Raw genomic sequence first — 24,009 nt, forward strand, 5'->3', positions numbered from 1 at the left:
ATTACAAGACCTAAACCTAATTTCTCCCTACTGTTACTCACACCTTCTTGTCAACTGTCTGTAATGGGCACTCTCTTACCACTTCAAAAGTTATTTTTCCTCCCTTGGTATCCTGCTGTTAATTGATTTGTCTCATTAGACTGACCTCACACTTGGTAAAGCAACTCACATCTTTTCATGTATGTATACCTGCTCCTGTATTTTCCACTCCATGCATCTGATGAAGTGGGTTCTAGCCCACAAAAGCTTATGCCCAAATAAATTTGTTAGTCTCTAAAGTGCCACAAGGATCACTCGTTGTTTTTACCTTCTGAGAGGCGACTTAGGCTAAACAAGCCAAGCTCCTTAACAAAATGAAGGTTGAGGGAGATGTGGTTGCTCTCTATAAATACAACTGCTGGAAAGATGAGTAATTTAAGTTAAGGGTCAATGTTGACACGAACAAATGGATATAAACTGGCCATCAATAAGTTTAGGTTTGAAATTAGATGAAGGTTTCTAGTTCTGGAACAGCATTCCCAGGGGAGTAGCGGGGGCAAAAAACCTTACATGTTTCAAGACTGAATTTGATAAGTTTATGGAGGGGATAGTATGATTAGGTTGCCTACAACACTATGATACATGGCCTGTCCACGATTACTATTAGCAAATATCTCTAGTGGCCGGAGACAGGACACTAGATGAGGAGGGCTCTGAGTTACTACAGAGAATTCTTTCCCAGGTGTCTGGCTGGTGGGTCTCACCCATATGCTCTGGAAAGAATTTTCCCCCAGGTCAGATTGGCAGAGACCTTGGTGGGGCTTTGCCTTCCTCTGCAGCATGGAGCACAGGTCACTTGCTGGTTTAAAGTAGAGTAAATGGTGTATTCTGTGGACCTGGTTAGACAAATTACCCCAGAGGAATGGGGTTTGATCTGGACAAGAGGACCAGCAATCTGCTTGTAGCAGAATAAAAGAAAATTTCTTTAAGATATTGTTTCAGTGGTAACTCACAGTTGAGAGAGAGAAAATGGGGATAAATGTTGCAGAAATTGTGGGTAGAGGGGAGATTATGGAGGACATGTCCAGTCATTAGAAACTATTGGGATGCAGTCTGTAATCAAATATCACAAACTGTTGGATATTTATTACCAAATGATCCTTTGGTAATCCTCCAAGGATTTCCTCGTGGAAATGATCGTACGAGAGGAAAGGACTTGACCTTTTTGTAGAGACTTAGTCATAGGCTTTAAGGCCAGAAGGAACCACCAGATCATCTGATCTCCTGTATATCACGGGCCACCAACACCACCCAACATCCACATGTTAAACCCCACAGTCAGTGCTGTTGAGCTGCTCTGTGATGCGGTATTGCTAGGGTACGGTGTGAAAACACGTTATCTAACTCTTCTCTTACAGTGTCGGGAATTGTACTACTGTGTAAAAGACAGTATGGAGCGAGCAGCAGCAAGACAGCAAAGTATTAAACCAGGTAAGAGCTGTGGCCTCCAGGCATGGGTGGACAGGATTTGGCAGGTACTGTATGATCAATCAACCAACCTCTTCAATGCAGTGTAGTTGTAGCCATGTCAGTCCCAGGACATTAGAGGGACAAGGTGGGTCAGGTAATATCTTTATTGGACCAGCAGAAGATTTTACCTCCCCCACCTTGTCTCTCCAACCTCTGTAATGATGGTTTGTATGAATGTAGTGCTTTTTATTCAGTGATCTCAAAGTTCTGTTTTCTCCTCTACCTATGCATATATGGCAGGTTGTGATGGAGGAGATGATGATGATGATTTATTATTGGCTGGTGTAACCCTCACCAAAAATTATGCATTTCTAAAATCAGTCACCCCTTCAGGGGTCTGATTTACCAATACAATGATAATTCCAAAATAATACTACATGACATGAAACCTCACTCTAGCTCTCTCCTTAGATTCAGCTGGTCCTACCTTTCCTTCCGTCAGGACCTATCTGTTACATGCCCTGGCTCTCTGGAAGGGTTACTCCCACCTCCATTATATTCAGGGTGAAGTCTAATGAACCCTACTTGTCCCAGTGAATCAGCAGTGATTAACCCTGTAGCTCCTTGCAGAGTTCTAACCCTTAGAGCTTGTGTGCATGGGAAAGTTATACCAGTGTAACCTAAGGTGTAAATTCAAATCAGTAGAGTTTACCAGTCTAACCCATTGTTTGGACACTCTTAGTCCCATATAAGAGGGGCTTTTTCTGTTTAGTTTATGTCACTTTGCAAGGGATTAAAGTAAACCAAAAAACCTCACTATTTTATACTGGAATAACTGTGTCCACATGGGGATTTAAACCAATATAACTATACCTGTACAACCGGTAAAACATTCTTGTGTGAACAAGTACTAACAGAATGGGGAAAAGGAAGATCCTGCCACAGTTGCAGCTGGAAAACTAGCAAACCTCTTTTAAAGTGTGTATATGGCCAGAAATGTGATTGTTGTTCTTATTCAACATACTAGCTCCGTATGTGTGTTCAGTGTTAACTGCTTACTTGGATGATAAAAATAATTTTGTTACTGTTTACTCTTGGTAGTACTGCAGAGTAATCCAGCTTTGGGAGCTGGAGCTGGAGTCTACTCTGGCTCGTGTGTGGTCATCAACCTAATTATGGTCTTGACAACATGGGGAAGTTATACCAGTGTAAGGGAGGTAGGGTGTGAATTTAAACCAACCTAGTTAGACTGGTATAACTACCCATGTGGACACTCTTATTCCAGTAGAAGAGGGCCTTTTTTTCCGTTTAACTTATGTCACTTTGGAAGTGTTTAAAGTAAGCCCCCCCACCCACCCACCCAAGCACTCTTACTATGGAATAAGTGTATCTACACGGGGGAATTATACCAATATAACTGTAGCTGTTTAACTCTACCTGTATAATTATACTGGTATAACTGGAAAAAAGTCCCATGGAGACAAGCTCCAAGTTCCAGTTGTAGGGCCAAATATTGCCCACGTTTTCTTGAACCACCTTGTGGAAAACATAGAGAAGGTGTGACCCTAAGAGCCCCTCAGTGCCCGCTTGCAAAGGATTCAACATCATATAAAGCAACTTCTATTAAGCCTGACAAACTTATTACATCTAACACATTTCAGTCATAATATTTATCTGTAAAGAATATTGTGTAAGATATCAGTTGAAAACCAGTGACATACTGGTCGTTAATATCACTGTGAAATGTGTGTATTAACACTGTATGAGGATTTATGCATATTTTTGATACTGTGCTTTGAAGTCTGTAGTCAAAGAGAGAAACAGGTTTTTTTCAAGACAAGAGGGAGGACAGTTATCTCCCTGTCTCTAGTGTAAATTGAGCATAGTGATGGCAGAGACAATGGACAGTTCATTTGCATCTGAGATAAACAGGAGGAGCAAGTTAACGAGGATGTGAAATCAGCATGGGAAGACACTGGAGTCTGAACCCCAGAGGTCCATCCTGACTCTGGTGACAAAGATAATAAACTCTGGGGAATATAAGGAGAAGCAAAAAGACATTTTGGTTATCACTGAGGGAAGAAAGAGGCTGATGTTCTTTGCATTTGTGAATGGTGGATCCCCCACCATGTGGATTGGTGATGCTAAGAAGTGGCTGTAGGTGAATGTGACAGAGTGTACCAAACCCACAGTGGGCCAACAGGGACAAACCAATCACTGTGGGCCCAAGAGGCCATGCCCGCTTTCCCCTGCTACGCATGCCTCAGGTGGAAGAGCCGGATAAAAGGAGGCAGCCCAGCGCAGTCGCACTGGCTGAGGAGGAGGGAGGACATGTACTGCAGGCTCCTGCAGAGGTGCTGATGACATTCCAGGCAGTAGAGCTCATGGACTTGGACAACGCTACGGCCAGCTCTCTGGTGGCAGAGACGAACGGGGATGCCAAGCCACCGCCAGCTGAGGAGATGCCAGGGATGCAATTTGTGGTAGGAAGTGATCCAGGGGATATAGTAGAAGTTGATGCCTAAACTCTTAACAGGGTCTTAACAATTGTTAAACTCTTAACAATGACTTCATAGGGCCCTGGGTCGGAACCCCGTGGAGCGGACGTGGCTGGGTTCCCTTACCACACCCCATGGGCCACCAGGCATGGCTGCTGTCTGCTCTCAGTTCTAGCCACGGGGCTTTGGGGCTTTAGGCTGTTTGTTCTGCCCTGCCCAGGAGGTACAGACTCATTACTGTTCTGCTCTGCGCAGGGGGCTGATTCCCCAGTTACTATTTTCTACCCCAGCCAGGAGGCTTCAGGGCTTTAGACTGTTTTGTTCTGCCCCGGTCCAGGGGCTACAGGCTAATTGTTGTTCAACCCCGCCAAGAGGGCCGGGATCCCAGTTGTGGTTGTCAGTCCCAACCCGGAGGCTCAGGGGCTATCGACTTCATTTACGCAGTCCTGCCAGGGGACCAGAGCCCACCTTGCTGCAATATCCTGATTAACAGGGAATCCTGACAATTTGGTGGCAGGGTGTACCAACCTCGACCTGGCTCGACGCACAGGGCCTCCGTCACAGTGAGAATATTGCTTTAGACAAGAATTGTAGCCTGTTAAGTTTTAGTCACTAGAAAGAGAATAAAACCAAATACTGGGGTTTTATTTGTAACCATTTTGTTTCTTTTGTCTCTGCTTAGTATCTCTTAAATCTCTATTCTTTATTAATACATTTATTCTTGTCTTTATTACAAATTCTTTTTGGTAAAAAAGGCTCCAGAGGCAATCCTGGCAATTAGAGGCCAGTAAGCCTAACTTCAGTACCAGGCAAATTGGTTTACACTATAGTAAAGAACAGAATTATCGGACGCACAGATGAACATGATTTGTTGGGGAAGAGTAGACATGACTTTTATAAAGGAAAATCATGCCTCTCCAATCTATTAGAATTATTTGAGGGGGTCAACAAACATGTGGACAAGGGTGATCCAGTGGATATAGCTTACTTGAATTTTCAGAAAGCCTTTGACAAGATCCTTCACCAAAGGTTCTTAAGAAAAGTAAGCAGTCATGGGATAAGAGGGAAAGGCCTCTCATGGATCAGTAACTGGTTAAAAGACAGAAAACAACGGTAGGAATAAATGGTCAGTTTTCAAGACTGGAAAGAGGTAAATAGTGGTGTCCCACAGGGATCTGTACTGGGACCATTGCTGTTCAACATATTCATTAATGATCTGGAAAAAGGGGTAAACAGTGAGATGGAAATGTTTGAAGATGGTACACAATTACTCAAGATAAATCCAAAGCAGACTACGAGGAATTACAAAGGGATCTAACAAAACTGGGTGACTGGGCAACAAAATGGCCAATGAAATTCAGTGTTGATAAATGCAAAATAATACATGTTGGAAAACATCATCTGAACTATACATACAAAATGATGGGGTCTAAATTAGCTGTTACCACTCAAGAAAGAGATCTTGGAGTCATTTTGGATAGTTCTCTGAAAACATCCACTCAGTGTGCAGCGGCAGTCAAAAAATGTTAGGACAATTTCCCCTTGTTTCCCCTTGTTTATTTCCCCTCCTACTGTTCTTGTAAAGTGCTGGAAATGGCCCACCTTCATTATCACTACAAAAGGTTCTGCCCCACCCCCTACACTCCTCCTGCTGGTAATAGCTCATCTTTCCTGGTCAGTCTTGTTACAGTCTGTATGGTAACGCCCATTGTTTCATGTTCTCTGTGTATATAAAATCTCCCCACTATATATTCCATTGTATACATCCGATTAAGTTAGCTGTAGCTCACGAAAGCTTATGCTCAACTAAATTTGTTAGTCTCTAAGGTGGCACCAAGTACTCCTTTTCTTTTCAGGACTTATGAGGAGAGGCTGAGGGAACTGGGATTGTTTAGTCTGCAGAAGAGAAGAATGAGGGGGGATTTGATAGCTGCTTTCAACTACCTGAAAGGGGGTTCCAAAGAGGATACCTTTGTGGTACCAGATGACAGAATGAGGAGTAATGGTCTCAAGTTGCAGTGGAGGGGGTTTAGGTTGGATATTAGGAAAAACGTTTTCACTAGGAGGGTGGTGAAGCACTGGAATGGGTTACCTAGGGAGGTGGTGGAATCTCCTTCCTTTGAAGTTTTTAAGGTCAGGCTTGACAAAGCCCTGGCTGGGATGATTTAGTTGGGAATTGGTCTGCTTTGAGCAGGGGGTTGGACTAGATGACCTCCTGAGGTCCCTTCCAACCCTGATATTCTATGATTCTATGACATGGGGGATTCAAGAAGCTCTTCTTTCTTTGTGGGATTAAGAATATTTCCATTTTATTTTCACCCCATTAGGACACTTCTATGTTCATATGAAATTGCAGGAAATTCAAAGCTCCAGGTGAATTTATATTTGCTCTGCTTCTGCTGAAGGTTAATGCTGTGTAAGGTGTCAACCACTGTGGTGTATCATACAGAAAAGAGAGCTAACTTTAATTAAAAAAAAAAGAAAAAAAAAAGCCATGACAAGTACAGACTCTGAGCTAGTCTTTTAATTTCCCTCACACGTTACAGAGCTTTACAGACACCAGCAATGAAATATGTGATGGTGTTTAGAGCACTCACTGCTAGTCTTTAATCAAGTACTCTACACTGTACATGTCATAAAAGCACCAATCCACTGTTGCAGTGTACATTACGTGGAGTTTTTGCTTCAGTCACTCAATAAATGGAGAGTATTGTGCAGATCACTCTATTTGATTCCTTCCTGCCCTTCTTCTCTTTGTTTGTTATCATATTGCAGGACCTGAATTGGGTGGTGAGTTCCCAGTGCAGGATATGAAAACTGGTGAAGGAGGGCTTCTGCAAGTCACACTGGAAGGAATTAACCTGAAGTTTATGCATAGTCAGGTAGGAGGGAATCTTCAGCAAGAGTATGTGAGCATGAAGCTTTTCGCAGCACCTCTGCATCAATGTGTTTCCTCTTCCCTGCACCACCATGGGGAAAGGGTAGGACAAAGGGGAATATGGCCTATATTCTCTAAATATTGAAATGAGAAATTCTCAGAGTGTAGACATCTATAGTACATTTTTAAAAAAAAGTAAAAGGAGTTGTAGAGGTGGGTATTAACTTTGTTTCTGGCTGCCAGAATTCTGTAGGTGCACAAGGTAACTGGTACTCAAAATACTAAAACAGCAACAACAAAAAGTAGGTGGTAACCTAAGCTGCCATAATTTATCGTGTAGTGAACTCTGACATTCTGATGGCACAATGATTTAGCACGGTGTCTGTAAGATTAAGCTAGGTACATTTGCAGGTATTTCAGGTAATTTTCTTCATCATGTTTAATTTTTGTATTTTAAAAATGGGGGAGAGTCTAAAGTTTCAGACAAGAAAATAGAGTAAGAGAATGACACTCTCTCACATTGAAGAAGAAGATGAGAATAAATTACTGATTTTTTCCCCCCTTTCCAAATAGCAATCTATCTGTGGGTGTAGAGGAAACACAAATAGAATTTTTATCATTTTCTTCCTTTCTGGATGTTGTTTCATTTGCTTTCTTTAGTCCTTGTTTTTGTTTTTTGTTTTTTTGCTTTGTGTTCATGTTTGTTTTGCATATGTCATTAGAGGTGTGCTGTGCTGGACAGTAGAACCAGTTTTTAGTGGAGGGTGGGGTATGTGTATGTGAGAGAGAGAGAGAAAAGCTGCTGTCAGTCAGTCCCTTGTGGAGTGTGTTACCTTTTCCTCTAAATCTTCCCTCTACTGTTTCCCCATATAAGCTTCCTTTTTATGTTCACTTGCTTTCAAACTGAGGGGAGAGCATCTGCACCCCTCAAGACACAAAATGAAACTATGAAACATAGAAAGGAATGCCTATTAACCTTTTGTGTAAACCTGTTTTCTTATAATTGGTGACCTTTTAGAGTAGGGGAAGACTATCCCCATGAGAGGTTACAAATAGTCTACTAATTGTTATGTTGTTAACTCTTGTTTTATTTTCAAACATTTCACTTTCCTAAAAATGGGAAACTCCCATAAATTCCGCCACTTGGGGAAATGCATCACCCCTTAGTTTTTGTTCAAATGAGCAAGATGCCTCCAGGCCTTGCACTGACCATTTTTGGGCTGCTAGATAATGAATATTGTATCTGATCTATTTGAACTTTTCCACTGAGGTCCTGAATAAAAAAGCTTGAGCTGCATAATATGAACCGTAACAGCAAATGATACTGCAATCAATGGAAATGATCTAAGTGGATAAAAAATGGATAATTATCCCCTTATAATGCCCTTATTTCCTCTTCCGTTTATCCCTCCGAAAAGAGAAAAATAGAGGGTGATAAAATTTTTGACAAACTAAACTTCAAAAGAGCGCAGGTAAACAAAGTGGTGGGATTAATTTTCTATTCCCTGAATACTTGGTTGTGAGAAGGAGGCAAGTTGCAGGTTTGCTGACAAAAAAAATCTCAGGTTTATTTTCTGGTACTGAGGAATAAATAACCTGGAATCATATGTTAGAGCTTCTCTATTATTGGAAACATCATCTGTACTTGAAAATCAACTTACTTTGATTATCCTCAAAATGCGAATTGATCTATTTACAGAAGGCAGACATAGGTAAGACTGTTTGTTTCTAAAAGAGACCTTTTAGCTGGCATGATCTTGGGTCCTGCCTGGTGGCCCCCCTTGCCTTTCTTGTCCAGGTAATGATTTGGGGATTAAATGAAAGTAGTTTGTTACTGGTGGTGTAGTGAAAAGAAGTGCTCAGATACCTTTCTGCATTTTCTGTTTTCCTAGTAGATTCAGTTTCTCCAGTAAATTTATCTCTAAATCCACACCTGAGCTTGCAGCTTTGTAAGTACATAGCAACTGAAAAAATCACTGCAGTTCATCGCTGTGCAGTCTTTCAAGAATATCTCTAAGGTGTTGGTAGGAGACTTATTCAGGATACTGGAGCAATCTTACTCTTCATATGTATGTTTCCTGCCTGAAGAAACAAATGTTCTAGGATCTGAGCATAATGCTGATTCCTGATCACCTTCCTGTACCTTCTCCTCATGCCCACAAGTTGTCTCTTAGCCTGAAAGAACTAACTGCAGTTATGCTTTTCCAGAATGTGGATGCACATCAGAAGAGATTGTTTAATTGTATAGGGCATTAACTGGACTCGTTGAACTCGGAGAATTTACTGATTTGCACAAAGCTGGCATCTGTGTCCTAGAACATGGAAAAAAATGATTAGTGTGATCAGTGAGAAGGCTTATTTTCCTTTTTTGGATGCTTATTTTTTAAACCAAAGATCGGTCAAAACAGTTCTGTTTTTCCCCAGTGGGTACCCAACTCACAGTGGCTCTGTGGCATACTGTATGAAACGAACAAACAAAAAACAAATATCGGAGTCTTCATGCATGTTTTTTAAAGATGAAATCAGTGCTGCCCAAAGTCATCGTCTGGATCAATTTCAACACTGACTGCACATGCCATGTAAAATCTACAAACAGTTCTGTTGCTAAATCTCAATTGCAGTGCTGTTTGGTGGGGAAGGGTAGCAGCCCTTCCCCCATTAAGTTTTGACTGGTGGATGGTCTAAGAGAAGCAGCATGAGGGTGGGAAGCACATTGCCCCTTGCCTGCCCTCTGTGCTGGAGGAGGATGCATGGAGGGGCAGAAACCAAGTGGGATGGACCTGGGCCATAAATCGTATGCCAAATTTGGGAGCCAGCCATTTTTTGTCCCCCTTTTTGTTGCATTTAAGGTGTGTTGGTTTTCTCTTTGCTATAATTCAATTGAGTGCCTGAAGGGGTAGCAATGTTGGATATGTCAGAGTTACTAACTCCTTCGTTTCTCTTCCATGCTTTCTCCTCCTGCAAGGAGCGGAAGGTATTCCATCTTCTGCTGTCTTCGCTTCTTAGCATTTTAAGTTGTTTGTTAATTTCTAGCATTGTGGCAAATTTATCTTTTTTAATCTCCCTGTATTTATGTATTAAACTGTAAATGAAGTAGTAGTATGTGCTACAATGTTTCAAGTTATATCAGCCGTGACCGTGTTTCTTTTTGTTTGTTTTTTGAATAAAAAGTTGTCCCTCATTGACTAATCTTGTTATTTTCCTCCCTGTTTTGTTGTAGGTTTTCATAGAGCTGAATCACATTAAAAAGTGCAATACTGTGCGAGGAGTCTTTGTCCTGGAGGAATTTGGTAATTACATTATTTTGATATTAGGTCTGTACTCACATGGCAGTAACTCAAATTTCCAGTCCTCAGTCTCAGAGTTGTGTTCATTAGATCAGTGGTTCTCAACCAGCAGTATGCATACCCCTGGGGGTATGCAGAGGTTTTCCAGGAGATACATCAACTCACCTAGGTTTTTGCCTAGTTTTACAGCAAGCTACATAAAAAGCACTAGTGAAGTCAGTACAAAGTAAAATTTCATACAGACAATGACTTGTTTATACTGCTCTATATACTATACACTGAAATGTAAGTACAATATTTATAATCCAATTGATTTTATAATTATATGGTAAAAATTAGAAAGTAAGCAATTTTTCAGTGATAGTGGGCTGTGACACTTTAGTATTTTATGTCTGATTTTGTATGCAAGTAGATTATAAGTGAGGTGTACCTTGGGGGTACACAAGACCAATCAGACTCCTGAAAGGGGTACGGTAGTCTGGAAAGGTTGAGAGCCACTTTATTAGATGGTAGGCAGCTTCATAGAGAGGGAGAAATATAGATTGCATCTGAGAGACTGACTGACTAGGAGGATTGGTGTCTTGACACTATCAGAGTAAACTTGTAGATTTTCATAATCCTGGCTTGTAGCCTATATGCACGTTGTCAGTATGCCATTGAAGTCACTTTGTGCAGCGTGGATAACAGTAATGAGTCAATGAAGTGGGAGGTGCTTAGAAATTATTTCTTCAGAAGTCTCCTCTCCTCAGAAGTCATGATCAAATGTGTCATATAATATTCCGAGACACAGATTGTTGCTCACAGTGAAATTTCCCCTTTGCTGCTCCAGGCAAGTATTATTTTTATTTTATTCTGGAAAAAGAGGATGTTTCTGGACTGCAGTTTAGTCCAATGATTTTATTTTCAGTGTCAGAATCGTGGTGGAGGAGAGAGATGATGGTAGAGAAACTGGAGAACTAGTGCTATTTGGCCAGTGATTGCAGTTAAATATTATCCTCTTAAACCCAGACTGGGCAATACTCAGGAGTTTCCCAGTATCAGTGTGATCCATAATATTCTGAACCACAGTCTGAAAAAATAGGGGTCTTTTAAGATTTTGAAGGTTTATAAAACATCTGAGTCTTTCACACCCTCTGAAATGGTCCTCTCAAGGATTCCAAGCCTGGAGTGGTTTATTCTTTCATCTGTGGCTGCACATTTGTTGTTTAGATCTTCACAGAAATGTGAAACTTTTCTTTTAAAAAGGTTAAATTTACAAATTGATTTCAGTATTTGATCGGAGTTAATTTTTTCTTACATCCATCATTTCAAAAAAAATACTGTCTTGGTTTTCAGACGTTCTGGTTCTTTTCCACTGCTTTGGATTAAAGGGCACTGACTGATGGATCCTCTTTCCTAATATTCTAAGAAATAAGAAAAGGAGTACTTGTGGCACCTTAGAGACTAACCAATTTATTTGAGCATAAGCTACAGCTGTAGCTCACGAAAGCTTATGCTCAAATAAATTGGTTAGTCTCTAAGGTGCCACAAGTACTCCTTTTCTTTTTGCGAATATAGACTAACATGGCTGTTACTCTGAAACCATTCTAAGAAATGTAACTGATACTGGGATCTGGAAGCTTCATGTCCTGATCTTGACTTCTATACTGCCTCCTTTCTGTTCTGATACCCAGTCCTTCAAATGACACCATTGGATGTCATGAATCAGAGTACAATGACTGAAAGGCCATTAAGCCACTGGCTAAGAGACTTGATGTGTCATTTCATGAACAGGTTTCTTCCCTTTACCTTTTCTGAAACTATCTTGTCATACACACACATCTCAGAACAATGAATGCAACATATGGAAAAATTTGGGATAGTTTACGGATGCTCCTGGTAAGTGCTGGCTTGAAGGTGAAGATTTCCACACTGTGTGGTTGCCTATTCCTCTTGTACCATATTTACCCCAAATAGGCAACAAATTTATTATAGCATTGCTGTTAGCAAACACTTAGGGTTGCAAAATAGTAGTGATAATAAGTGCACAAAGCTGAGAGATCAGAGCCCATAAAATCTGCTAAAACCATAATAGGTAACTTCCACTACCCAGACATTTAGCTGGTCAGATGTCACAGTTGGCCATCATTGGAGGGACAGTTTGAGACACAGTTGCTTCTTCAAATAGCTATTTCTGGACCATGCACAAGAAGAGGCAACATTTGACGTGATACAAAATAATACAGAGAAGTTGGTTCAAAAAGTAACTCTAGTTTTAGCCACTAAGTAATAATGACCGTACCATAAATGAATTTCAAGTGCATTGTGGGAAGGATTGTAGTGAAGGTCAGTATTGTGACACTCAACTTTAGGAATGGCAGCTTTAGAGTAAAAAATCAGGAAGCAAGTTAGAAAGAAACTGAAGACAAAAATTAAGAAATTAAATCCTTAGAATCAACCTAGAAGCTATTTAAGCAACTTGATAAATCACAGAAGGCATTCCTACCCCTGAACAAAGTAGGAAGCAGAAAGGCAAGAAAAATGTGCTATGGTTAAAAGGCAAGGCTCAAGACGTTAGTATGCTATCCTTTAGTTCAGATTAAACGAATCGAAAGGGACGTAATCTGATGGCCTGTAAAATTAAAGGTGGAAATTAAGATGGAATTGTAAGATTAAATAGTTAATTGCCTTTTATTTGGTCTATGAGTTTTTGGCTATTTTAATGTGTCAGAAGAAGTCTGCAATGGAGTTATTGGTCCACCAGATTACCAACGAGAAAATGAAAGGAAGGTAGACACTGCCGAGAATCTAACCTGCTTTCTTGTACAGAGACCAATGGAAAGATATTTCCCCTAGAGCTACACTTTTAAAGATAATGAAGATGAGAAACTATTAGACTCTATGCTCAAAAGAGAAATGACAATAAATCACTAGGATAAAATGGTAATATTCATCCAAGAGTTCTGAAGGAACTTAAAAATTAAGTGAATGAGCTGCTAACAAAACTCTAAATCTTAAAATCAGCTTCTGTGCTTGAAGACTGGAGATGTAGCCACGGTTGTACTTTAACAAAAGGCATGAGGGCTGGCTGATCCTGGAAATTCTAGTCCAGTCAGCCTGACTTAATTACCAGGAAATTTAGTTAACTTTAATTATTTTTGAGGTTTTAGTGGTTTCCGAGCATGATCTTTTTAGTGGGAGTGGAAGAAGTTGAATATCGCAAGACAGTAGGAAATTAAAGGCCATTTGTAAAAACAAGGTTAACGTGGCAAGGTGGATGTTGGAGATGTGATTTCAGACCAGGGCCCAAGTGAGAGCCATGGGTTGTTGTCCACAAATGGGAACAAAGATTTAAAAGAAGTGAAGAAGTGTAGGGCTCTTACTTCTGGAATTTGAGTTACTGCTGTGTATTTGTGCTTTACTTTCTCGTGGCCCCTTCATCGCCGCTGCTATGAAAACCTTCATTCTCCAGCAGGTAAAGTGATGTCCCCTGAAATAGTTCTCTGCTAGTGCCATATATTCTCATTCACAGGGCCAGAGGCTGCAGGATGGTGCTCAGTAACTTATCCCCTTCATCTTCTTAGTTTAACAGTATTGAGTTAATTTTATTGTTAGAAGAAAAAAAATTAGTATGATTTATATACTCTGCAGTGCTAGCACTTTGAGCTCTGGGGGTGTAACCCAAAGCTTTTCTCTTCTCTCCTTCCTAACCCCACCCTCTCAGGAGTATTTTTTTCCCACTGGAGGGCTACAGGGGAGTCATTAATTTGATGAGAGGGTGACTTTAGTGAGTGTGAAAGGAGGTGGTTTCTTCCCTAGGTCCTCACCCTGCTGTGTATTTGGGAATCAGGGACATTACAGCTTCCCTTCTCTCCTTCCTTCATGCCACCAGCTCCTTCCAGCTTCCTCTTCCTGCTTTTGAAGAGTATATGAACAATTGTATGTTATCCAGTGAGAAATAAGATTTGTACATCTCTGTAATCCTATCCCATTTGGCTGTGCACCACCTCACTCCCCCTTTATCCCCTGGTGACATGGAGTTAATTTGGAACATCTGGTGCCAACGGGTAAGGCAGCTTGGATGTGCACCTCATTCTCTTCCCAGCTCTAGCCACTGGTGTCATGGGGCAGTGCAGCCTGGGTATGGACTTTACCCAGTTTTCAGCCTCTGAAGTAGCTGCCTCTGTCCAAGAAAATGGAGAATGTCAAAGGCAAATATTTATTTTTAAACAAAGGCTGCATTTTTCATGGGTCTTTCCAGGGATGTTGATACTGTGATACACTAAGATCAAATCATAGACATTGATTTTTATTAGAGTCCCTTCTCTTTGAACCAGTCTGCACTGCCTAGTTTTGACTTAGTAGAGTGAGCCCTCTTTCCATATTACCTTTTGTTGTGTCATGTCATAATGAAACAGGTGACAGCTGCATGGCTAGGTTTTGGTGTCCATTTCCCCCCACCCCCAGCTCTTCATGTTGAGCTCATGTTTATATATTTTGCCTGTTACTGTCTTTCTGTCACTAGGTCCTATGCTTTATAAGATATTCACTCCTCCTTCCCCACCTTCCTCTATTAAACTGGTACTTATTTGGTCTGGTTTTGAATAATTTATGATGTTTACTTTAAGATTTTTGTTGTCATACAGAAATTCCAAGGCAGGTTTCAGCCACTTTGAAAGGAAAGGATTCAAAATAAAATGTCTTTTTGTTGTTCCTTTAGTTTTAAAAATCTAAACTTGCCTTTTTTATGTTCGTAGTGCATCATTATACTCCTTGTGCTCTGTTTGTTCCCTATATTGTCTTTCCATGAGATTTGTGCACAGCATCATTCACACAGACTCAGAAGAGTGGGACAGAAGCACAGTGCAGGTGGAACATACTAATGGGAGGGTTGCAGCTTTCAGCGTGGGGCACTTTGGGGTAATGAGAGCAGAGGGTAAAATTTTCCTTTGCTATTCTGTGCTACATTCCTCCTGTATTTGTCAGCGACAGTGCAAGGGAGCAAAGGCTGAGCTTTCCTGATAACAGATTGTATCTGTGTCATCGATTGCAACTCTTGCTGATGTTTCCTTTAAAACACCTAGAAGTCAAATCAAGCCTGATATTTTGAGGGCCATGTGTAACTGAAATCTTGTATGTTGACAGTTTTGAGTAAGTTTGTTCATAAAGCAATGAACATTTTCCTTGAGGTCTCCAGGTAAACTCCAGAGTACAGGTGTTAGACTTAATGAAATTGGTTCAGTGAACAGTGTCCAAGATACAGCTGGCCTGGAGGAGAAATAGTCTTCCATTCTAGAAGATTGGTTTCTCCACAGTCTAATCCCCATTCTTTTACGGATTTAACTGAACCCCGTGCAAAAGTATCCAGTCAGACTACCACGTAGCACAGGGAAAATTCAGATTTCTAGAGGGTACACTGGGGAGCAAGCAGTTAAAGTAGCAAAGTGGCTTTAAAAGAGATGTTGGTTTAGACTATATGGTTGTGCCGATAAACAGATTTTACCATGTGTTCTGCTAACAGGACAGGAATTAATTGCACCAGCAACGCCAGTGATGAGTCTGAGACACATCAAACACTTACTATTCGTTTTTCTCAATCAAGGAGCCAAAGAAATGTTTTATGCCATCTTGAATTACATAACGTGTCATTGCTGATATCGTCAAAAGATCATGATAGTATAAATATAGGGAAAGAATAGTATCTAAAAGTGAGGAGTAGTGAGGTGCCCTGTTCCTGCAGCTGCTGTCTGTGTGCCTCCCTCCCCCTTTCCTTTGGGAACATTGTGCTATTTCTTTCACTTTTTCCTCTCGTTTTTTGAACTTTTTGTTTTGTCTCTTACCCGTCCGGTTTTAGTTCCTGAAACTAAAGAAGTGGTGAGCCACAAGTACAAGACACCAATGGTGAGTGAACTGTCATGCCTTCTAGTTCTTTTAGAGGGTATATATTTAAGTTCTCATATGATGCCCATCACTCTGATATCTGAGACCACTCTTTTGTCCTGCAGTTAACTGACTTAATGCCATGTGGGATGCGGTTCAGACTGCTCCTCCAAATGGAGGTTCTGTGGAAGAGTGTTAGTGGAAAATTTGAGTGAAGACAATAGAAATTGGGATCGCAGGATTATGCAGCCTTAGAGCTACAGTGAAACACAACCTTCTCTTTTGTTCTAGCTCTGGTACAAAGAGACTGTAGCTTGGTGCTTCCTACTTCTATAAAATTAAGGGAGATCCTGAGGCAGCATAGAAGGGTCCATTTTAGAGAGAGGTTAATTAGTGAATTTTTTCTAATTGATTATATTTGTGCTGTTGATAAGTTTTGAATTGATGACTCTGCAGACCAAAGTGCCTAATCCACAAAACAAATGAAAGGTGGGTCTAACTTCTGAGCATAAATTGATCTCTAGCTGAGTTCATGAAGAATTCTCTCCATTTGGTATAATACTGAGCAGTGAGATACATGAAACGGATTTTATACCCTCAAAAGGTATTGACTCCCGTGTGAAAAGTATTGATCCCTGTCAGACAAGATACTAGATAGATGAGTTATTGAGCATTTCCATTGTATCAGTTTTTATATTCTTAATTGTTAAACACAAGATAGCAGTTAAAGATCATACTTACTGTTTTTAATTACATAATATATTTGATGGTCAGCCCTGTGTGTGCTTGTAAGTGGGAAACGGAAGTCAAGGATTATCATCAGAACTAACTTGAGAAAGTTAGCTAAACCAAAATTAAAAGGTACAGTGCCAAAAGTGAAATCCCTGCTAGCTGCATGGAATTTTTTTAAAGACACCATAATAGAGGCTCAACTTAAATATATACCTCAAATTAAAAAACATAGGAAGAGAACCAAAAAAGTGCCACCATAGCTAAACAACAAAGTAAAAGAAGCAGTGAGAGACACAAGGGCATCCTTTAAAAAGTGGAAGTTAAATCCTAGTGAGGAAAATAGAAAGGAGCATAAACTCTGGCAAATGAAGTGTAAAAATGTAATTAGGAAGGCCAAAAAAGAATTTGAAGAACAGTTAGCCAAAGATGCAAAAAGTAATAGCAAAATTTTTTTTTTAAGTACATTAGAAGCAGGAAGCCTATGAGGCCACTGGACGATCAAGCTGCGAAAGGAGCATTCAAGGATGATAAGGCCATTGCAGAGAAACGAAATGAATTCTTTCAATCGGTCTTCATGGCTGAGGATGTGAGGGAGATTCTTAAACCTGAGCCATTCTTTTTAGGTGACAAATCTGAGGAACTGTCTCAGATTGAGGAGTCATTAGAGGAGGTTTTGGAACAAATTGATAAACTAAACAGTAATAAGTCACCAGGACCAGATGGTATTCACCCAAGAGTTCTGAAGGAACTCAAATGTGAAACTGAAGAACTACTAACTGTAGTTTGTAACCTATCATTTAAATCACCTTCTGTACCAAATGACTGGAGGATAGCTAATGTGACGCCAAGTTTTTAAAAGGGCTCCCGAGGTGATCCCAGCAATTACAGACCAGTAAGCCTGATTTCAGTACCAGGCAAACTGGTTGAAACTATAGTAAAGAACAAAATTGTCAGATACATAGATGAACATAATTTGTTGGGGAAGAGTCAACATGGTTTTTGTAAAGGGAAATCATGCTTCACCAATCTACTAGAATTCTTTGAGGGGGGTCAGCAAGCATATGGACCAGGGGAATCCAGTGGATATAGTGTACTTAAATTTTCAGAAAGCCTTTGACAAAGTCCCTCACCAAAGGCTCTTAAGCAAAGTAAGCTGTCATGGGATAACAGGGAAGGTCCTCTCCTGGATTGGTAACTGGCTAAAAGATAGGAAACAGAGGGTAGGGAGAAATGGTCAGTTTTCAGAACGGAGAGCAGTAAATAGTGGTGTCCCCTGGGGTCTGTATTGGGACGAGTCCTATTCAGCAGATTTATAAATGATCTGGAAAAAAGGGTAAACAGTGAGGTGGCAAAAATTGCAGATGATACAAAACTACTCAAGATATTTAAGTCCCAAGCAGACTACGCAGAGGTACAAAAGGATCTCACAAAACTGGGTGATTGAATTTCATCTGTCATTTTGTTGCCCAGTGTGGATAAATGGAAATTACTGCACGTTGGACAACATAATCCCAACTATACATAGAAAATGATGGGGTCGAAATTAGCTGTTACCACTCAAGAAAGAGATCTCGGCGTCATTGTGGCTAGTTCTATGAAAACTTCCACTCAGTGTGCAGTGGCAGTCAAAAAAGCGAACAGAATGTTGGGAATAATTAAGAAAGGGATAAAAAGACAGAAAATATATTACCTCTATATAAATCCATGGTACACCCACATCTTGAATACTGCGTGCAGATATGGTCGTTCCATCTGAAAAATGATATATTAGAAAAGGTTCAGAAAAGGGCAACAAAAATTATTGGGATATGGAACGGCTTCCATATGAGGAGCGATAAATAAGACTGGGACTTTTCAGCTTGGAAAAGAGATGACTAAGGGGGATATGATAGAGGTCTATGAAATCATGACTGGTGTGGAGAAAGTAAATAAGGAAGTGTTGTTTACTCCTTCTCATAACACAAGAACTAGGGGTCACCAAATGAAATTAATAGGCAGCAGGTTTAAAACAAACAAAAGGAAGTATTTTTTTCACACAACGCACGGTCAACCTGTGGAACTCTTTGCCAGAGGATGTTGTGAGGGCCAAGACTATAACAGGGTTCAAAAAAGAACTAGATAAGTTCATGGAGGATAGGGCCATCAGTGGCTATTAGCCAGGGTGGGCAGGGATGGTGTCCCTAGCCTCTGTTTGCCAGAAGCTGGGAATGGGTGACAGGGAATGGATCACTTGATGATTACCTGTTCTGTTCATTCCCTCTGGGGCACCTAGTTTCCACTCTTCTAGTTACATTTTGTCTCCAGTGCAGTTCCTGACAATAAACTCAGTGACCATATGGAAGTTCAGCATTCTTACATAAGATAATTTGAACCATGAGGTAGTAAAACTACAAAAATATTCTTTTAAAGAGGGCATTTGATATACAATTCATAGGTTTAACAATACATAGTTGTAGTCAAAGTTAGATATATTATTACTCCTGAGGGCATTCTGCACCAAAAAAATTAAAAATTCTGCACATGGTATTTTAAAATTCTGTAAAATTCTGCAAATTTTATTTGTCAAATAAATGTGGAGGCTTCACCATGACACTGGGGAGTACAAGCCACTGGCTGCAGAGGTGGGAGATCACTGTGCAGCTCCCCTCCGGCACACAGACTCAGCGGTGAGTCCGCTCAGCACCCAACCCTGACACAGCACAAGGACCGGGCCTGCCCCAGAAACATCCCAGCACCCTGCCCTTCTGTGCCAGGTGCATCAGGTGTGCGCAGGCAGGCTCTGCAAGGCAGGATCCAAGTGGTTGGAGGGGCTTAATGTGTGGAGATCCAGGTGTGGGTTGAGATGGTTCTGTGTGGGGCAATCTGGGTGCAGGCGGCTCAGTGGGGGATCTGCGTGTCAGGGGAGATTTAGATGCACAGGGGCTTGTTGGGGGATTCTGGGTGTAACAGTAATGGGACTCTGAAGGGGGGTCCAGATGATTGGGGCTCAGTGTGTGTGGGGGTCTGGGTGTGGGAGGCTCAGTGGGGGCTCCAGATGCTGGAGGAGTGGGGCTTAGTGGGGTCGGGATCCAAGTGCAGCTGGTTGGGGTTCGGTGGGATGAGGATCCGAGTGTGGGTGGTTTGTTGGGGTGGTCCAGGTGCAGGGGGAGTGGGGTTCATCATGAGGGGGTTCTGAGTGTGGGGAGGTAAGGTGAGGTGGGAGGGTCAGGATATGAGGCGGGTCTGGATGCATGGGGGTTGGAGAGATGGGGGAGCAGCTCCCTGCACAGGGATCCCTCCCCCTGCAGTTGAGGTGCAGGAAGCAGGGGGAGGAGGAGTTTCAAGAGCTTCCTGCAGCTGGGGGAGAAATCTGGGGGTGGGTCTGACCTGGCCCCGGATGCTGTGCAGGGTAGAGGAAGTCCCATCCTCCCCAGCTGTCGGGACTAGCAGCTGAGTCTAGTGCAAGGGTATGAGCCACCAGCCAGGTCTTCCCCAGTCCTGCCCCACAGTGATTTACCTCTCTGCTGGCTGCCCTGGGCACCTGAAACATACTGCTGGGGAGGTGGCATGACCGCTCTTGTGGCTTCCCTTTGCTTCCCTGTCAGAAAGTCATTTTTCTACGGGGAAGCAAAGAAATCTGCGGGGGACATAAATTCTGCACATGTGCAGAATTCCCCCAGGAGTAGTATATTCCAGAACAAAAAAGAGAGTACAGTGGGAAGGAAAAATCAGGTTAAATGACAATGTGTGCTAGTTTATGTAAGCCATTTTATGACATTCTATAGTACAAGAACAATCAAACAATCAAATTTACCTCTTTCATCATAACATCTAGCTCTTATATAGTGTTTTTAAATTTATAGAACTCAAAGTGCTTTACAAAGATAATATCAGCCCCACTTTGCAGATAGGGGAAGCAGAGGCACAGCAAGATGAAGAAACCTGCCCAAGGTCAGCCAGCAGATCACTGGCAAAGCTAGGAATACATCTCTGATCTCCCACACCCCAGCCTTCATTGGCTCATACTGCCTTCCATAATGCCAAAAGATGCCTCTTGAATTAAATGGCAACAAACTGAATAATTCAAAACATAATTGCAAATACTTTTTAACATCAAGTACAATTAAACTATGCCTCTTTCTGTCATAGAATAATGAAGCAAATATCTCCATATTAGACATTTATATGAAAAATAATATCTACAGTTACGCTAGCTGGGATGAAATTACAAGGGCTAGCAGTCTCTGTTTCTGGGCATAAAATGATCATAACTGGGAGTAAGGAAGAAATCCCACCACCACTATGATTCAAGGGACAGTACTGGACAATTAGGTGTGTTACAGTAATTTTAGATAGCCCCTTCCTCCACCACCAAAGGAGTCCTTGCAGCGCTGTACAGCTTAGCATTGGCACCTGTTAAAGACATGATACAAAGCTATATGGACCATTGTTCTCTTCTTCTATGGTATGATTTCTGATGTTCTAATCCTAAAATCCTCTCTCAGTTGGTATAATTAACTCTTGGATCTTTCCTTTCCACCTCATCACAAGGATAGTGAGGGGTAGCCTGTGCCATTACCTCCCCCCGCATGCTTTTTTTTCTAGCCAGAGCTCTCTATGCTGTTCTGAAAGCTGCCGTCTGAATAGGACTCTGAAGGAGGGAGGATATACAGTAAATACAAATCTGTCAGTGTATTTTTGTGAAGCGGTTAACTCTGGAATCTCATTATCTCCTTTTCTAACATTTTCTAGGCCCATGAGATCTGCTATTCCGTGTTGTGTCTCTTCTCTTATGTGGCTGCTGTTCGTGGGAAAGAGGTAGAAAACAAAAGCAAACCCCCTCGGCCAGTTTCCAGCTGATCACAATATTGGGAAATGCTTGCCCACTGGCACATTGGTGTGTAATACTCCCATTTCTGTTCCTGTTACTGGAGCTCACATTACTGACTCCAGTGAGAACTTGGTTATTTATGTATGATCCTGCAGGTCCTTCCCCTTAGAAAAAATTAAGACTTTCTTGTTCATTCTCCTGCTGAATTCATTCTTACTGGAGTTTTTACACCAGCTGTGCTTATCAGACAGTTCTGAGCATCAGCATCCAGCTATAACTGAGGATGGCTTGCTCTGGGCAATCCTTTGGAATTCCATTTCCAAGAAGACTAATGCATCTGGAGTTCAGTTGTTTTTGTTTCCAGTGGTACCTGTGTCACAGATTTCTTCACTTACAGATGTAGGCCTCTGCTTTCAGATTCTTCAAAAAATATGCACAAAGAAAGCAGCTTGGTCCTGAATGGATCACCTGTTGTTTAACTGTGATAGTTTATATTATTTTCCTTCTGTGTTTTCACACTTTACCCACGCATTTTGAGTTCTTGCCATATGGCCCTTCAAATCTTTTCAGTAAAGATGAGCAATCTAGCTACCTTAAATTCCTTTGAAATAGCCTAAAATTAGATATGGTGCTTTAAGAGTGAATGTTACATGTATAAAACTATGGAATTATTTCTTTTCTGGTGGGCGAGAGATAGGCACCATGAAGGGGAGAAATTTGGAGGCTGTGCTTTATGAAATCCCCTTCAAACTGGTATGCGTGTAATGTGTGTGATTTTCAAATGGGAAATTAGACCCACTCTGCTAACATCCCAAGAGTGCAGTTAATTAATATATGCATATCATGGTAGCTAGAACAGTTAATCTAAGTGTGTAGGAATAAGTAAAGAGAGGTAAAAGGAGAGAGAGAGAGAGAGTGTGTGCTATTGGCTGAAGCATATGGCAAACTCATGTAACATGTGGGATTATCACTACAGTCTCCCTAAAGCACTACTATTAGAGTCTGCGTACACTGGTTCTGTAGAAAACCTGCAGAAATCCACAGGATTATGCGAAGTGCATTGAGGGGATTCAACTTTTTGTGATGATGGTACTGTAAATGCTGGTTCCAGATTTTGTTTTTTTAACTACTGCTTCTGTCAAACTGTACGTGTATATCTCAGAGTTTCGCAAATACTGTGTAATGAAGCACCCTCAGTTAAAGTATCCATCTCGCACCTTATTTTAAGTAGGCTGAGAATGGATGTTGGAACACTGTTTTTTATGAACTGTACTGGACTCTACCGGGGCGGGGGGAGGCCCCTGAGATGCTGGAAGGAGAGAGGATCTAGAGAAAATAATATTAAATGTAAAATATCTAATGGAGTGCTCTAACACAAGCTGGAGTCCTGTCTGATTTGACATAGGCTTCTGAGTAATTGCACCCAGAAATAATCCTGTTTGACTTAGTCAGTCAGGGTATTTACCATTTTGAGTGGAATGCACGAGGAATGGGTGGAGAAATGGTGTAAATATTCTAGTATCTATTTATAGAAGAATGTACAGCTGTCTGAATGTGAAAATAAACTATCATTTAACCATGGATGGCTTTTATCCTCCAGTGTTTCTTCCCATTGGTCTATTTGACTCTGAAATGTAATTGTCTATATAAATAATACATAATATGCATATATAAAATAAATTCCATTCTTGAAATAGTGGAAATACTATGTTCTCAAACATGATACAGTGTTAATGTGTGTGGCATTCCAAGTTATTTTTAATGGTAACTATCTTCTAAAAGTTTTTTTTAATGGTGTAAAATCAAAGACATTTTGTTTCCTCCAAGAAAGATTTTAAAGAATATTAATGGTGAACACTGAGGTACAACTAAAAGCCCATTTTCTTCATTCATTGCCATGACAAGGGGTTCTTTTAGGCAGAAAATAGAAATAAAATCAGGGTTTACAGGATTATGTCTTATCCTTCCCTCAATAAAAAAAGCAGAAATTAACAAACCTTGAGCCTATTGTCCTGACCACTTTGCATTTATATGGTATCCTGTTCCCTCTCCTTTTGTCTGTTTTTCACCAATTTAGATTGTAAACTCTTCAGAGCAAGATTTGTACAATGGTAATCTTAATGGTTCTCTGTGTGCTAATTATCCCCCATTTAAGTATGAAATATCCAAGGATTGAATAAACAGAGTGAATTTACCTCAGCCTAGAAGAGATGTTCCCTTCAGAGCAGTGCTGGGGTTCTATTGAAGGAGCAGTGGAGAATATTTATTGGCAATCTGTCCTGGAGAAACCAGGGATTGTAAATTCCATTCTGCACATAGTTCTTACATGAAACCGAAGTTTGAAGTGAAGCTTGAAAGGGCCTGTAACCTAACCTGCCCTGCTCCTTTTGAATAATCAAAGTCTTTTTAAAAGGAGGGCTGGATAAGTATGGTTCTGCAAAGGCATTACAGATGTAAACGTTGTTTATATGTGAGCTATTAATATCAGGTATTGCT

At 40.9% G+C, this 24,009-nt stretch overlaps 1 protein-coding gene across 50 annotated transcripts in view; it reads left to right on the top strand.

The window, feature by feature from the left end:
* The window catches only part of MADD (MAP kinase activating death domain), a 124,572-nt gene extending 100,865 nt beyond the window's left edge, over window positions 1-23,707 (top strand). For 26 of the 50 annotated variants that reach the window (XM_043550054.1, XM_043550083.1, XM_043550088.1 and 23 more), the window contains 6 exons: window positions 1,398-1,470; window positions 6,723-6,829; window positions 9,791-9,799; window positions 10,046-10,115; window positions 15,946-15,992; window positions 21,435-23,707. In XM_043550054.1, coding sequence (XP_043405989.1) covers window positions 1,398-1,470; window positions 6,723-6,829; window positions 9,791-9,799; window positions 10,046-10,115; window positions 15,946-15,992; window positions 21,435-21,542 — 414 coding nt within the window. In that variant the 3' untranslated portion in view covers window positions 21,543-23,707. The remainder of the gene's footprint in view (window positions 1-1,397; window positions 1,471-6,722; window positions 6,830-9,790; window positions 9,800-10,045; window positions 10,116-15,945; window positions 15,993-21,434) is intronic. The other 24 variants (XM_043550071.1, XM_043550098.1, XM_043550079.1 and 21 more) reach the window with 2 other exon arrangements.
* Window positions 23,708-24,009: the final 302 nt, after the last annotated feature.

Source organism: Chelonia mydas, chromosome 6 (genome assembly GCF_015237465.2).
Source record: "Chelonia mydas isolate rCheMyd1 chromosome 6, rCheMyd1.pri.v2, whole genome shotgun sequence".
NCBI lineage: Eukaryota > Metazoa > Chordata > Testudines > Cheloniidae > Chelonia > Chelonia mydas.